The following is a 14,149-nucleotide window of genomic DNA, read 5'->3' as shown; positions in this document are numbered from 1 at the left end:
CATAAGTGGATTTTGGGTTGCAGTTTGGACACTCAGTCTCTAAAAGGTTCGCCATCACTGTCCTAGTGCAAAGAAATTTTGATTTAAGATTCATATATGGCTGGAAAAGATAACTAAAATACAGATAGAATTTAAGCCAGAATTGTTTCTGTTAGGAATACTAGGATCTAACTATGGCAAAGAAAATGAGTATTTACCTGTAGTACTACATATATTGACAGCTGCGAGAATAGCATTTGCCCAATATTATAAAAATGAGAATGTACCATCTGATGAGATTATAATTAGGTAAATCTTAGAATGTGCAGAAATGGACAGACTAACCCTAGAGATTAAAGAGAAAGAAGATTCAGTCTATTTTAAAACATGGGAAAACTTTTATCAATGGTTAGCAAAATGAGTTAACGAAAAATGATTGTGAAATTTATTAAGAGGATTGATGTTTATTAATTGACATGTTTTATAATCATAGTTACTTTTGTTGACTACAACCACTTATTATTATATTAATTATTCCCACTGAACACATGTATCCGGACGATAGTTTGCTTGCTAAAGCTTGAAATGTTATTGGGGGCAACCCCATTGTTGTACCTACCCCCGTCCCAACCCCCTCCCTGAACCCTACCCTGAATCCCCCTACCTATACTGACCATGAAAGTCATTCTTAATCCAGTCTCATTTCTAGTTTATGCGCAGGAGACAAGCAATTTAAACTGCAGTGTGGCAAATCCCTTAAGAGTATTGGGAATGAGATTAGATATGCACATTTAGTCTTATTAAATAGAGAACTGGATTAGGATGCAATAAGGAGCCTTTTAAAATTTGCCGAGCAAAAGAAACAAGCAAATGATTTTTAGTACACTGTTTTATTGTACATTGTTTAATTATTTAAATTTTATAAGAAGCAAAGACAGTTAGAAAGGAAACTATGCCACATGCACACAAATACATTTTCAGAGTTGATTTTCTACAATTGAAATCAATAGGAGACATCAGAAACCACATTCACTCTAGCCCAACTAGTTTATATAATTAATAATAAACTGTAGGCAGGGCTGCTGAAAAACAAGAGATGTGCTTATTAATTATGAGTATTAAACAACTGTTAAGAAAATGGCCAGGGGCAAAATCTCCCAATCCAATAAAACAATCCAGTAGAATTTGATCAACAGAATATTGACTAATATATTTACCTGAAATACAATTCTCCAAATAATGTACTTTTAAAATAAATGTTGCCTTAAATTAATGAATTTTTCTCATACTTTTGAAAAAAGAATGGTTATATGTCATCTATTCCAAAGTTGTTCTCTTGTCAAATTAATATTAATTCTTTTCAGATTAGTAACACAGAAAAGAAAAACTAAAAAAAGGGAGGACTGAAATGTCCTTCGACTTTATTTTAATCTATTCTACTTCATTATAATTCAGGGTAGGGAAAAAAAATCCAGGGGAAAGCATTTTTGGAGTTCTAGGCAGCATTTATTTCTAGCTGTCAAACAACAAAAGTTGACAGCGGCTGGACACGCCCTTCCCCCAGGTATTGCTCTCTGGTTTAAAGGCTGCACTTACATACTTTTCTGATTTAGGCATTTGCGAAGAAAGTTACATAAGGCACCTGGGTGGCCAATCATTCTCTCTCAGCTTAACTCACTTCAGAGGGACGTTGTTGTGGGGAAAATAGGAGGAAAAAGGCGCGCTGGACTTGTTCACTGCCTCAAATTATTTTAAAAATAATAAAGGCGGGATACTAATAAACAAAATAAAGCAATGAACCCTCAACTAACCACACCACCTGAATTGACGCAGTTTAGTGGATACGGGACTGAAAGGATAGTGTGAACGCGACTTTTCTCTTCTCTTGACAAATTTAGTCCCAAGCATTTTGCTAGATGTCTGCCCATTCGGTGCCATGAAGTACACGAAGCTATCTGCGGTGACAATCAACTCTTAATTATGCTGACGACCATCCTACACCACGGAGGGCAGCCTAACAGACGCTGCGCACTGCAAGGAGGCTGCGCTTATCTTGCAGCAATCCCACTGCGCTGAAATCTGATCCTCTTTCTCTAGCTTCGAGATTCTCGCGGTTGCAAAACAATACCTCTGACCGAAGGCGAATTTCCCTTGCTTTCCTTCAGCCTAGCAATTGCTCCTCCTCTGGCTCCGATGCTTGCTTTCCATTTGTCTGCTTCGATGCAGACGAAGTCCATCTCATCCCGAGTTTGCGTCGGTGCACTGACTACAGCCCTTGGAGTGACGTCACAAAGCTCCGCTCCAGGCAGAAAAACTGGCCTGCCAGAGTTCAAAAAATTAAAAGACTGCGGGGAAAAGCGCGCGCCTAGTGTTCAGTCCGCTGCTCGTTCGTAGGAGTTCAAGTGTTCGGTGTACGAAGCAACATGACACTTCAGGTAATGAAATAAAAAAGGGGATGAGGAGAAAGGAGGAGAACTGGGATTAGTTTACCTTTGTGGTTTCCGGACTTAATATCACATGAAAAACTAATGGCTGTAAATCAGTTTAGCTTCGTCCTTTAAAACAACTTTTCCTTTAATCCGCGTCGCCGCGTTGGCACGGGACATTGATTCACAGACTGGCCAAACGCATTTTAATCTGACCTGTTAGGCGAAGTAGTGAGTTACTAGTTCCGTATGATGTGCGAACTGGGTTAATTTAATTAACTGGGATTCTGATTAACCGTGGAAAAGATTCGTGTGAATAAAAGTAGATGCCTACTTTGAGAAAAGTTGATACTCCAATTCTGTATTCAGTTACTTGGAGGAAGTCTCTTGGCACTCGGCAAAGACTGGTGAATCTCGCGTGTTTAATTAGACTGCAAATCCATTACTGAAACTGAAACAATGTACGGCTTTGTTTCTGTGTGCAGGAGTTTCTTTTCTTTCTTGGTTGAGAAGGAAGCAAGATCTACTGATCTAAAATGGATTTGCTTTTTTTTTCCTTTTCTTTTTTGTCTCTTACTGTGCATCAGCACAAAATGGGATTTAATACTTTATCTATGCACGGTATAAATACGGTCCTTGGAAAGGTTTAAGGACTTGTGACTTTATAATTTCTTCAGCCACGTTGACTGCAGAGAATCTGGTTGATGTTCTCCAGGAGACTATTCTATCCATTGAGAATAATATGTGTGCTGTAATGAGTCCCATGTGGAGAAAAGGCAGATGTTTGATAGTAAAAAGTGCTTACCTAGGCATGGTTGCTGCCAAAACAGTTTGGATTTGCTACAAAAAGAAATGATTTGCCTAACAATTGGATTAGTAGTTTAGTTTTAAATGAAATGGTTATATCATACAATTCACACCTAGGTTCGTATATATGAATATAAAAAAACCCATGGTAAGTAATCAAACCAAAAGCTGTTAAATCCAGCTGCTAATGGGAAAATTGGAAATTGGACAATAACAATCTTTTATTCCTGTTCCTTACAAGAGAGGCAGTGTGTTTCTGATTGTAAGAGTCACATATCTGTTGTGATTAATAGCTACTGATAACTTTGCTGTCTTTATGTTGATGTAATCTGTCCAATTATCCAGGATGATGGCCATCACTGCCTCTTGTGAACATAAGTTGCATTGTTTAATTAAATGCTCTGTGAAACAGTATTGTTTCCTGATTTACCCAACATTTAGCATTGTGTGTTTTGTAGAGGAAAAAAAGCCCCATTCCCTCTGCTCCACATTATGTGTATTTGTATGTAGATTTGATATTCATTTTTTTTCTTAGCCAAATAAGTCACCAATATTGTTACTTACCCTTACAGCATCTTATCTGCTGTGGTTCCATTTTCAAACCCCCTATCTTGTGCTGGTTTTTAGTGCAATCTTCTGAACTGCTTGAGTGGATTTTTTCCTTTATTTGAGCCTGCAAAGTTGTAGATAAACAGTATTTCAGTTGCTTCTAGAAAATCAAAGATTATTCCCACTTGCACTCCTTGCCACCAGATCTTCCTCTTGATCTGACTATATATAACACTTGCTCTTACTTTGCAAATGTCTGGACTTTCCCTGGTAGAGTACTGAAGTAGTCCAGGGAATAAAATTAGAAAAAAAACAGAGTAATGTTCTTCTGAGTGGGCAACATTTGTGTGGGCTTTGTAGCTAAGCTTTCTAGGATGGGAGATCACATAAGAGTAACATAAGGTAGACTGGAAAATTTTAAAAAAATCCCTGAGGAAGGCAGTATAAAACCATTTTTGTAGTTGTTAAATAAACTGCAGGTTATACCCAAGTCCCCAAAAGTGATACTCAATCTAGTATTTTATGTTGGGAAAACTGCTGTTGTAATTCCTTGAACCAGTGGTTATTAAATACTGTGGCAATGGGCGAGGTAGTTTGGTGTAGTGGTTAAGACATTGAGCTAGAAATCTGCATTTCTTGTCCTGCATTAGGCACAAAGCCAGCTGGATGACCTTAGGCCAGTCATTTTTTTCTCAGCTCTAGAAAGAAGGCAATGACAAACCACTCCCAAAATCTAGCCCAAAAAATCTGCAAGGATATGTCCAGATTGTCACTAGGAGTCAATGCAGACTTGAAGCCTCTCCCCGAAAAAGCAACAAAAGCATCTTTACATAACCTTTAACAGCTTCAATAAATTGTTGGACTATGAGATTTCAGCACCATTGTTATGAAATGTGCAAAGGTTTTATTGACTGTTAAGATCAAGGACAAGGCTGGATTAAAGATAATATGACCTTAGCCAGTAGCAGCTTTATTATAATTTTATTCTAATACCTGTAAAAATGTAATTGTGTCAAAGCAATTTAAATTTGAAATCTGATTCTGAAACAGGTTCTTGCAACATCTAGTGATCCTGAAACTCTGGTTGCTGATCTTTATCCCCCTCAGTGCTGCTGCCACTTAGTAGAGAGCAAAGGGTTGAATAGTAAAGATTGCAGAAAAAAGCACCTCCTTGGAAGATGGGAACATCATGAATACCAGCTCAGCTGGGTGGGGCTGGGAACTTCATAAGATAATATCAGAAGCTGTTGTTGGAGGTAACATTTGTTTCAGCCAGCCTTTAGTTCTGATGCCCAGAACCTTTGATCGTGAATCACTCGTCCAGGGCAGCTTTTTATGACTTTCTGTATATGATTTCCTAGCACTTGACCTCCACGCCTCATTTCTGTATATGATTTCCTAGCACTTGACCTCCACGCCTCATTAGTCTTTCTTGTCTTTTTGCATCTCTGGAACAAAACAAATGGAAGATATAAATACTGGATATAAATTATGCAAATGAATAATTATTAATGGCATTTTACTTCATCATGAAGTTTTATTTTTAAATACGTTTTATTTTTAAATACGTTTTATTTTTAAATACTCTGTATTATTTCTCTAAATTACCACCATAAATTTCTTTATCATGATACACTTGAAACAAGGTGATTGAAATCTGGGTTTTACTGTTGCTTGTCTACTGATCGGCAAATGATGTCATGCATATAATTTTTTATTATCAAGGCAGGTTCACCCTTAGTACAATGACCAGAATGCTAGACAACTCAATTTTACTTCAATCCATTTCAGCCAGGACTGGAGATGTCAGGACATTTCTTGGTGTGTGTGTTTGTTTGTGTGCACGCCTGCGCGCTGTAGTAGACATATAGAGCAGCCCAGCTGTGACAACAGCTTGATGAGAGATTAGTACTCCATGGAGCCTCACTTTTTTTCAGCCTAAGGAAATATCACTACAATTGCACTCAAATATGAATCCAATCCAATGTGTTTTTAAAAAAATATTAAAATTACTTAACTTGTATTTTATTTCTTTTAATGCACAAAAGCATTATGCATTGCATTCCTATTAAAACTACTGTCGCTGGAAACCTACAGGTTTTGAGAATTTATCCAGAACAGCCCAGATAGCTGAAAAAAGGACCAAGGCTATGTTGATTGAACATAAAAGATGCTGGGCAGGTACATTTTTAAAATTTAATAAGAAATTAGGACTGCAAGAAACAAGTGAGCCATGGTGGTAATGAAAAAAATAAGTGACTTTGGGATGAATTTTTTATATGTATGTAGTATCAAAATTCTTGTTTCCATAACCCTTAACTGGGCAAAACAGTGCATCATAGGGCATCAATTTTTGAACCAAGGGTGGACTAACTTATAGAATGTATCCAAAATCCAGAACACTGTAAGATTCAGTTCTGAGCAAGTAGGTATAAAATTCTGCTAGGCAGAATACTAAAAATGTGTGCTTTCAAGAGCTGGTTGTGTAGCATATGAGATCATTGTATCATACTAATGATCTTAGTTTGAGTAGAACAAAATTAATTAGTCAAAAATCATAAACTTGTTCTCAAGGCTAAAATAGAGATACGTTGCTGAAAGATTCCAAGTGGCTTTGCTAATTGCATGTAGCTTTCATTCCTATATGCACATGATTTATTTCTACATTTTAATTTGATGCAGTCAGTTATATAACTGTTTCTTTTGTCTTAATTCATTTATTTCTGACAATTCTTGTTACTTTTTGCTTTCTTTGCAGGTGCCTCTTATCAATATAGTTTATTATTTAAAGAATACTTGTTAGAGATGTAATAATGAATTTTCTGTATGTGAGAAACAATCACATACTGTTTAGAGAAAAGTCAAATTTTTGCTTATGTCAAACATGAATTGTCTTGGAGGGTCATCTCATATTGTCTTCCTGAGTCTGATGCTTAATAATCTGTTAGAAATTTTGAGTGAGGGGCCCAGCTTGAGAAAGGTTGATTTAATATAACCAGCAAAAATCACTGCAATAGGTCACTATTTATTTGGTTTTGCCCATATACACAATAGAACATTTGAATGAATGCTAAGCATGCTGGGAAAATAATTTTTAAAAAAAATAATAATACAGAATAAAGAAAAGGCGCATAAAGAACCGAGAGAAGCTCTACGATAGAAGTGCACACTTCTGTTTTCACAGAAGTATATCTGTGACTGTAATAATTAGTTTTAAGAACAGTGGAATATCTGGGGAAAGATTGCGTGTTTTAATGCTCTTTTGCATAACGGAGTTGTGATATGCAATATCATTTAAAATTTGTGTTTTATGAAATAGAACCAGGTTATTTTTAACAGAATTGTAAATAATATTTAAAAGTATTTTCTCAATTTTATTTGTTTGTATCCTGCTTTTATTATTTTTACAAATAACTCAAGGCAGTAATATATCCAACACACTTTCATCCTATTTTCCCCAACAACAACCCTGTGAGTTGGGCTGAGAGTGACTGGTCCAAGTCACCCAGCTGGCTTTCATGGCTAAAGCAGGACTTTGAATTGATGGTCTCTTGCTTTCTACCCTAGATTCTAGCCTGGTGCCTTAACTACTGGACCAAACTGGCTCTCAATCTTGATTAAATCAAGGCAAAGAAAAGTCGAATTATAAACTCAACTAATAAATGAATGTTGAATTGTTATCCCAAACTTAGAGCTTGCTCTTTGTTGCTGTTCAGTAATGAAAGTTTCTTTGTCCTTTAACAGCAATTCTCCACACGTACAAACCTGTTTTGTATGCATGGCCTCTAGCTCAAAGGCTGGAGGGAATTCTTACACTAGCAAAAAAAGAAAAAAATAATAATATAGGGTATGAGCTATCACACAGCTAGAAAAACAGGAATATTTTACCATACATCTAGAATCAGAAATCAAGCATTCAATAAAACTTGTAGAAATAAACAGATCACATTGATACATGAAACAATTATATTTCTTTAATGGTTGTCTTGTTTTGTTTTCTCATCAGGCTGACTTTGAGACTGTGGCAGAAAATGTTAAAAAATTAAAGTCCAAGCCCACCGATGATGAATTAAAGGAACTGTATGGACTCTACAAACAGGCTACTGTAGGAGACATCAACACTGGTACTTTAATGAATATTTAGGAGAAATTGAGTATGAGAGCTCTTTTCAAGAACACACATAATGTTTACGGTTATATTTTCTCTTTCAACAGAGTGCCCTGGGATGTTAGATTTGAAAGGCAGAGCCAAATGGGAAGCTTGGAATCTGAAGAAAGGTTAGTTTTACTTTCAATAATAGGGGTTTTGTTTCCAGTGATAAAAAGTAAGGCACCATAGTAACTGCTAATTTTCCATTCCAGGTATATCAAAAGAAGATGCTATGAAAGCCTATATTTCTAAAGCAAATGAAATGATCCAGAAATATGGAATATAGAATTTCCTTAAACCCTTTATCTCTAAGTAGCTCATGGTACTTTCAAAACTATGTTATTAATTTTAATGTCTGGCCTAAAACTTAATCTGTAACAATTTCATTTTAATCATTATGACATTGATTGTGCTTTACATTTTCTATCTTAATACATAACTTGTTTCGACCAGTTTTTTAGACTCCTCATTCCAATAACAGACTTTTGATACTTAAAGTCTCAAACATTTGTAATAGCATAAGCTTTTGTGATCGCTGTCTATTTTATCAAAGATGTGTGGAACATAATTCTGAGAGAATAATACTATAATATACACACGCAATGATTATTGCTGGTAAAAGAAGCAATAGTTTAATAAATGAGTATAGAATACTAAATAACAGGTCGAACATAGTGACAATTACAGAATAATTCATTATTAACAAAACGTTTTGGATGAAGCACGATTTTGCATTTATGAGGTTCTTCTGTTCAGTAGGATAAGAAATCTTGGTTTCAGTTTAATTTGCAATAAATATTGTTAAGTGTGCTAATGACAAGCTTTTTAATGAATTCTAGCTGAGCCATTTAATAGTTTTTATAATTTCACTTCTAAAGGATAGTCATATTGAGATTATGATAGTGTTGAAAAGTTTCCCCATTGTTCTTTGGTGTCAGATTTGGGTCGTGGTTTTGTTTTGTTTCGTTTCCAGAATAGCCAATTTGTCCATTATAAATTTTAGAAAAGTACAGCTAGTCCTTGACTTAAAACCACAATTGAGCCCAAAATTGCTAAGTCAGTTAATAAGCTGTTAAGTGAGTTTTGCCCGATTTTACAACTTTTTTGTCACAGCTATTAAGTGAATCACTGGTTAAGTTAGTAACATGGTTATTAGGTGAATCTGGCTTCCCCATTGACTCTGCTTGTCAGGTCACAAAAGATGATCACATGATCCCAAGACACCACAACCATCATAAATATGAATCACTTGCCAAGTATCTGAATTTTGATCATGTGACCCTGGGATGCTGCAACAGTCATAAATGTGAAAAGATCATAAGTCACTTTTTTCAGTGCCGTTGTAACTTTGAGCAGTCACTAAATGAACTGTTGTAAGTCGAGGACTACCTATAACATGCTCCATATTGGAGATAAAATGTTCTATTATCACACTGAACTTGCACTGCCATGGTGAATCTGGGTCTAGAATTCGTTCCGAATTCTGTATAACTACACCAGTTTCTGATGGTTAACAGGTATTATAGTTAAACCCAGTAATAATGATCATGGCTTGTGAAAGAAAAGTGCCATTAATTGTCCACATACTGGTCTTTTCATTGTCATAATATCTCCTTTTAAATATGATTAGGTACAAGTGACATTAGGACAAAGCCTAATGAATTAAAATTTCCACAAAATTTAGTAAAAACTCTGGGTGGAAATTGGATGTGAAGATAAATCCTATGTGTTCCACTACATTGTGATCCAGACAATCTATTTTAAGGAGAGTGTTCTCATAGCTGTTTCTCATTGCCTATCACTATTGTGTAATGCTTAAATTTAGAACATTTCTGGGTCTTACACTTTGTTCCATCGTGTACAATGTATTAGAGAATGACAAACAATTTGCCTTTCCTAAAATGTTTCCATATTATATTATACCATGCACCTTTTAAAAATGTTCCTACAAAGTAATGAATTTACAGGATTGCATAATCTGGGTGTGTTTAACATCAAGCAATTAAGTAAATTTAAGATTAAAAAATAAATAACAATCTAGAAGGCTACAAACACTAGGATTTATTTACAGTTACCACCTGCATCTTCTAAAGTTATTTCAACACACTACTGTACATAGATGATTGTCTTCCACAAAATTAGCTAAATGTTGTCTTATAGAATTACACAAACATCTGCACATCTGCACACTCTTTTGTCATCTCAAAAACAGATGCAATATAGATCTGCCTCTTTTATAAAAAATAAAATCCAAGAATATACATTGCCTTGATTTCCCTTCTGCTACAAGGCAAAATCATAAATGATTTTTATTAGATTTATATGCTGTCTTTCTTCTGGAATTAAAATGCATAACAGTTCTTCCTCCATTTTTTTTTCTGTGAGGACAAGGCTGAGTGACACTACAGCTCTTTAGAAAGAATCCTGGATTTTTATAATTTCTGCTTTAATCGTATGAATGTTGTAAGTGAGGAAGAATTCTTGTCTTTAGAAATGAAAACCCAGTATAATTGAAGATACACAAACTGCCTTTAGTTGGAAGTCAGCATGGTATAATGGTAAGGGTGTTGGACTCAGAGTGAGGTGACCCAGGGTCTGGTTCTCCCTAGGCATGGAAACCAGCTGGGCCTCTCACCTTTTTTTTTTTTACCAACTGGCACTGCAACAATTCAAATATAATAATAAACGTTTACTGCATTATATACTGGTGACTCTTCAAGACTGTCAAAACCAGATAAGCCCAGTGCAAAAATAAACAGACCTGCAACTAAAATTGACATGTACTAAAAAAAGCAGCATACCTTGGCCTCCTTTTAACAGCTTATACCAGTGATGGCGAACCTTTTAAAGACCGAGTGCCCAAACTGCAACCCAAAACCCACTTATGCATCGTTGGGTGCCGGGTGGGTGTGGCCCATTGGCTGGGTGTGGCTGTGGTGGTAACGTCAGACTGGGTGGGACTAAAAAGTTCAATCACTCAATTCCAACTTTGCAAGATCTTTTTTTTTCCCACAGGAAGTTGAGATTGACTGATTGATTGAACCTTTTTTTTTTGCACACGGCAGCGGAGGCCTAAGGTGAAAAGGTTTTATAAAACCCAGCTGAAGGCCTAGGACTGGGGCGACGGTTTGCGTGCCCACAGAGAGGGCTCTGAGTGCCGCCTCTGGCACCCGTGCCATAAGTTCGCCACCACTGGTTTATACCAAACCACAATTCACCCCTCAACAGGGGAAGATGAAAAGGGAGCTAGAATGCACGCCAGTATGCAAAGTTAAGGATTGCCAATTTGTAGGAATCAGTTAAATTAGATAACATTACACATGTAATCACATAGCGAATGTTCAACTGCAGGAGGCCTCTGAAGTCTGGAATGGAGGATGGGGGGGGGGGCTTCCGTAGGTCTCTGGAGGTCCATTCCGCGTGTCAGAGACCTCGTGCAGGTCTCAGATGCCCAGAATGGAGGCTGGGGATGCTTCCATGGACCTCCGGAGGTCCGTTCCGTGTGTCGCAGGCATCATCCAGGCCTCCACAATTCAAATGGAGGCTGGAGGCAGCCGCATGGCTCAAGGGGGGAGGGGAGACAGGCACCACGAGAATTCAGGCACCCATTCTCTGCAAAAGAGGATGAATGCCTGAACCTGCGCGATATTATGGCATGCAGGAGCTTCCACCGAGTCTCCTCTCCCTCAAAAGCAGGAATCACAGCAGAGAGGAGATGGATCATTTCAAAATAAGTGAGCTCGGTGTGTCATTCGATTAGCAAATGCATGGGCAAAAGCAGGGAGTGATCTTGTTCAAGGTATGAGATTAACTCCCATGAATTTTCAAGTTATGAATGGAATGGGCAGGCTCCAATACATTCATAAGTAGAGGACTGCCTGTACTGATCTCTTTCAGTTTGAAATCAACTGAATTTTAACGTATACTACTCTTCAGTATTTATTCTTTCAAAAATATTTGGATGCTTGTTAACTATCTTGTGTGGTAGAGTAATTAAGAATACACCTGCCCTTCCATCAGAATGGAACAATGTAAGTAAGCTTAGATGAATAATGTTCACATTTTTTGCTCTTTGGAATGTCTTTATTTCAAGAATAAATTGCATTTTCATTTGATTCAAAGAATGCATGTTGTCCTGAGATATACATTGAAATGGCAAGAAAATACAGTATCTTTAATGATCACTTCTTCCAGTTTATAGAGAAAACCTGCATTTAAACAATCCCACTGTATAAAACAAGAGAACAGCTCCATGTTACCTGAAATAAATTCATAAGCATTCTAATACTCTCTTTGATTACTTTTGAAGGCAAGAAAAAAACCATGATATGCATTTCATATAGAAAGAATACATGATGCAATGGTTGCTCAAAATATAGATTTCCACTGTAGTAAATCAAAGCAAGCTTCCCCAGTCTGGTGTACTTCTGAAAAAAGCAACTTAATTGAATTCATTTGAACATGATTTTGCATTCTTTACTGCTAGTAAGATTACATAATTTAACTTTTTTCTATAGAAAAAAATCTTTCATTTTAAAAATTTAATTTATTATTGCATAGTTCTAATATTTTGCTTTGCTGATTCAGATTATTCAAAGAAAATTGCATTGTTACTGTAGTAGAAGTTTGCATTACTTATGCCTGGCTTATATATAACTCAAATACCATGTCCACTTCAATCATTCCTTTTAAGTAAGGATTTAATATTCAAATTTTCAGTAGATGTGGTATTATAAAAAAAAATGACACTGTAACTCTAATACTTTTTCTACATCTGGGCTGTGGCCATCAATTTTATTATGTCTTGAAAAATCTGGAACAATTCCTTACAAAAATTTTCAGCATCTGTGTCTGGACATGACTTCCAAGCACTACAGGCAACAACAATCCTACCAGAGGAAAGATAGAACACAACTGTTTAGATAAATGCCATTAAAAAAAATCAGCACAGCATTTCAGTTGTTTATATATAAAGTACTGGGCACCTAAATAATCACAATGTTACAAATCATGGGCAGGTGAATTTACGCTACAAAATTGGAATGAAAGAATCTCTTCAAGATATGTTTCACATTGAACTTCAACAACATGAAGAAATAATTACCTTCAAATTAGAGAAAAAAGCTTTGAAATGTTGTAGAGTGAAGTACTTTGTCTTATCACCAGTATTTCACAGAAAGTTTAGCTATCCCATTATACTCCTAAAATATTGACCAGCATATTATTCTTAATGTGAGCAGCAGATATAAAGAAAAAGACAAGAAATTATCACCATGGAATGTATAAACCTAGTTAGAAAGCTGAGTTTTTAAACTAAAATATGGGTCCATTCATATGAATTATGGTTTATGGAATTAACCCTACTGTCTGAATTCACAATACTATAATGAGCCAGTGAACTAATCACTCTGCTACATTCATACAACAGAATAAACCAGTTTAGGTTAGTGAGTTACATGAAGGCATAAGTAGAGTAGATCACATCATTGACAGAATTGATAAAATATTTCAGGAGAAAGAGTAATCGTATTTAAAATTACATGGAAGAAAGTTAAGAGTGCCCACAAGTGTAGCTGTGAAATCAAGTTTTCATTAGTGAAATAATATAATAGTTGTCTCTCCCACACTGACACATAACTCAAAAGAAAATAGGTTTCAATTTTTTACTTGGAATAATGTTAATGGTATTGTTACCTGTCATCTCTAATTCTGTAGATAATGCCATAACCGTGCTTTACCATTGGAACAACAGCTCCTGCAATTCTTGTGTACCCTACCAGGCTAGTTGAAAGAACAAAATTTCCACCTCCCCCACTGCAAATTAAAAGAACAAAACAAGGCATATAAAAATAAGATCAGGAGCAGAGTGAATAAATATAATTGCTTTCCCTGCTAAGATTAGAGAACTTCACTGAAATAAATGAATGGGGTTCAGTGCTCAAACTGATATTATAAAGATTTCTGAAACACTCTTGTTAATGGGAAAAGTGAATTGCTTATTCCACAACAATAGTTTAAAAGAAGAGCAATTCCTTAGTCACTGGAAGCTGCTTGAGCAATGAACATTTGTCCCTTCACTAAACAATTACTTGTCTATTTATCTTTTCAATTCCAATATGGGTTGTCACTTTCAGTGATAACATCATTTAGAAATTGTTCACAGTAACAATGGTGATGGAAAAAATAGCTTTACCCCAATCCCATCTTTTACAATCTTTGTCTATGAAGCACAGGAACG

At 36.0% G+C, this 14,149-nt stretch overlaps 2 protein-coding genes across 5 annotated transcripts in view; one reads left to right on the top strand and one right to left on the bottom strand.

Moving 5' to 3' along the window:
• The first annotated feature begins 2,239 nt into the window (after positions 1–2,239).
• ACBD7 (acyl-CoA binding domain containing 7) lies at positions 2,240–8,721 on the top strand. Its single transcript, XM_015811202.1, has 4 exons — positions 2,240–2,414; positions 7,768–7,885; positions 7,977–8,039; positions 8,124–8,721. Exons 1-4 carry the CDS (start codon positions 2,403–2,405, stop codon positions 8,195–8,197), a joined length of 267 nt encoding a protein of 88 aa, XP_015666688.1. The 5' UTR covers positions 2,240–2,402; the 3' UTR covers positions 8,198–8,721.
• CROT (carnitine O-octanoyltransferase) overlaps positions 4,817–14,149 on the bottom strand; it is a 29,655-nt gene continuing 20,322 nt past the window's right edge. For 2 of the 4 annotated variants that reach the window (XM_015811199.1, XM_015811198.1), the window contains 2 exons: positions 13,606–13,725; positions 11,980–12,800 (listed from right to left, as the gene is read on the bottom strand). In XM_015811199.1, the coding sequence (XP_015666685.1) occupies positions 12,680–12,800; positions 13,606–13,725 (241 nt within the window). In that variant the 3' untranslated portion in view covers positions 11,980–12,679. Of the gene's footprint in view, positions 5,210–11,979; positions 12,801–13,605; positions 13,726–14,149 lie in introns of those variants that run through there. The other 2 variants (XM_015811200.1, XM_015811201.1) reach the window with 2 other exon arrangements.

Source organism: Protobothrops mucrosquamatus, unplaced genomic scaffold, assembly GCF_001527695.2.
Source record: "Protobothrops mucrosquamatus isolate PMUCROS unplaced genomic scaffold, P.Mucros_1.0 scaffold33, whole genome shotgun sequence".
In the NCBI taxonomy this organism is placed as follows: domain Eukaryota; kingdom Metazoa; phylum Chordata; class Lepidosauria; order Squamata; family Viperidae; genus Protobothrops; species Protobothrops mucrosquamatus.
Note: the sequence above shows the minus strand (reverse complement) of the source record. Positions and strands in the feature narration are given on the sequence as shown.

Excerpts from the sequence above, each read along its gene's own strand:
- ACBD7 (XM_015811202.1), top strand. Across the intron at positions 7,886-7,976 it reads TGTAGGAGACATCAACACTG|AGTGCCCTGGGATGTTAGAT; the intron begins GTACTTTAATGA and ends CTCTTTCAACAG. Across the intron at positions 8,040-8,123 it reads AGCTTGGAATCTGAAGAAAG|GTATATCAAAAGAAGATGCT; the intron begins GTTAGTTTTACT and ends TTTCCATTCCAG.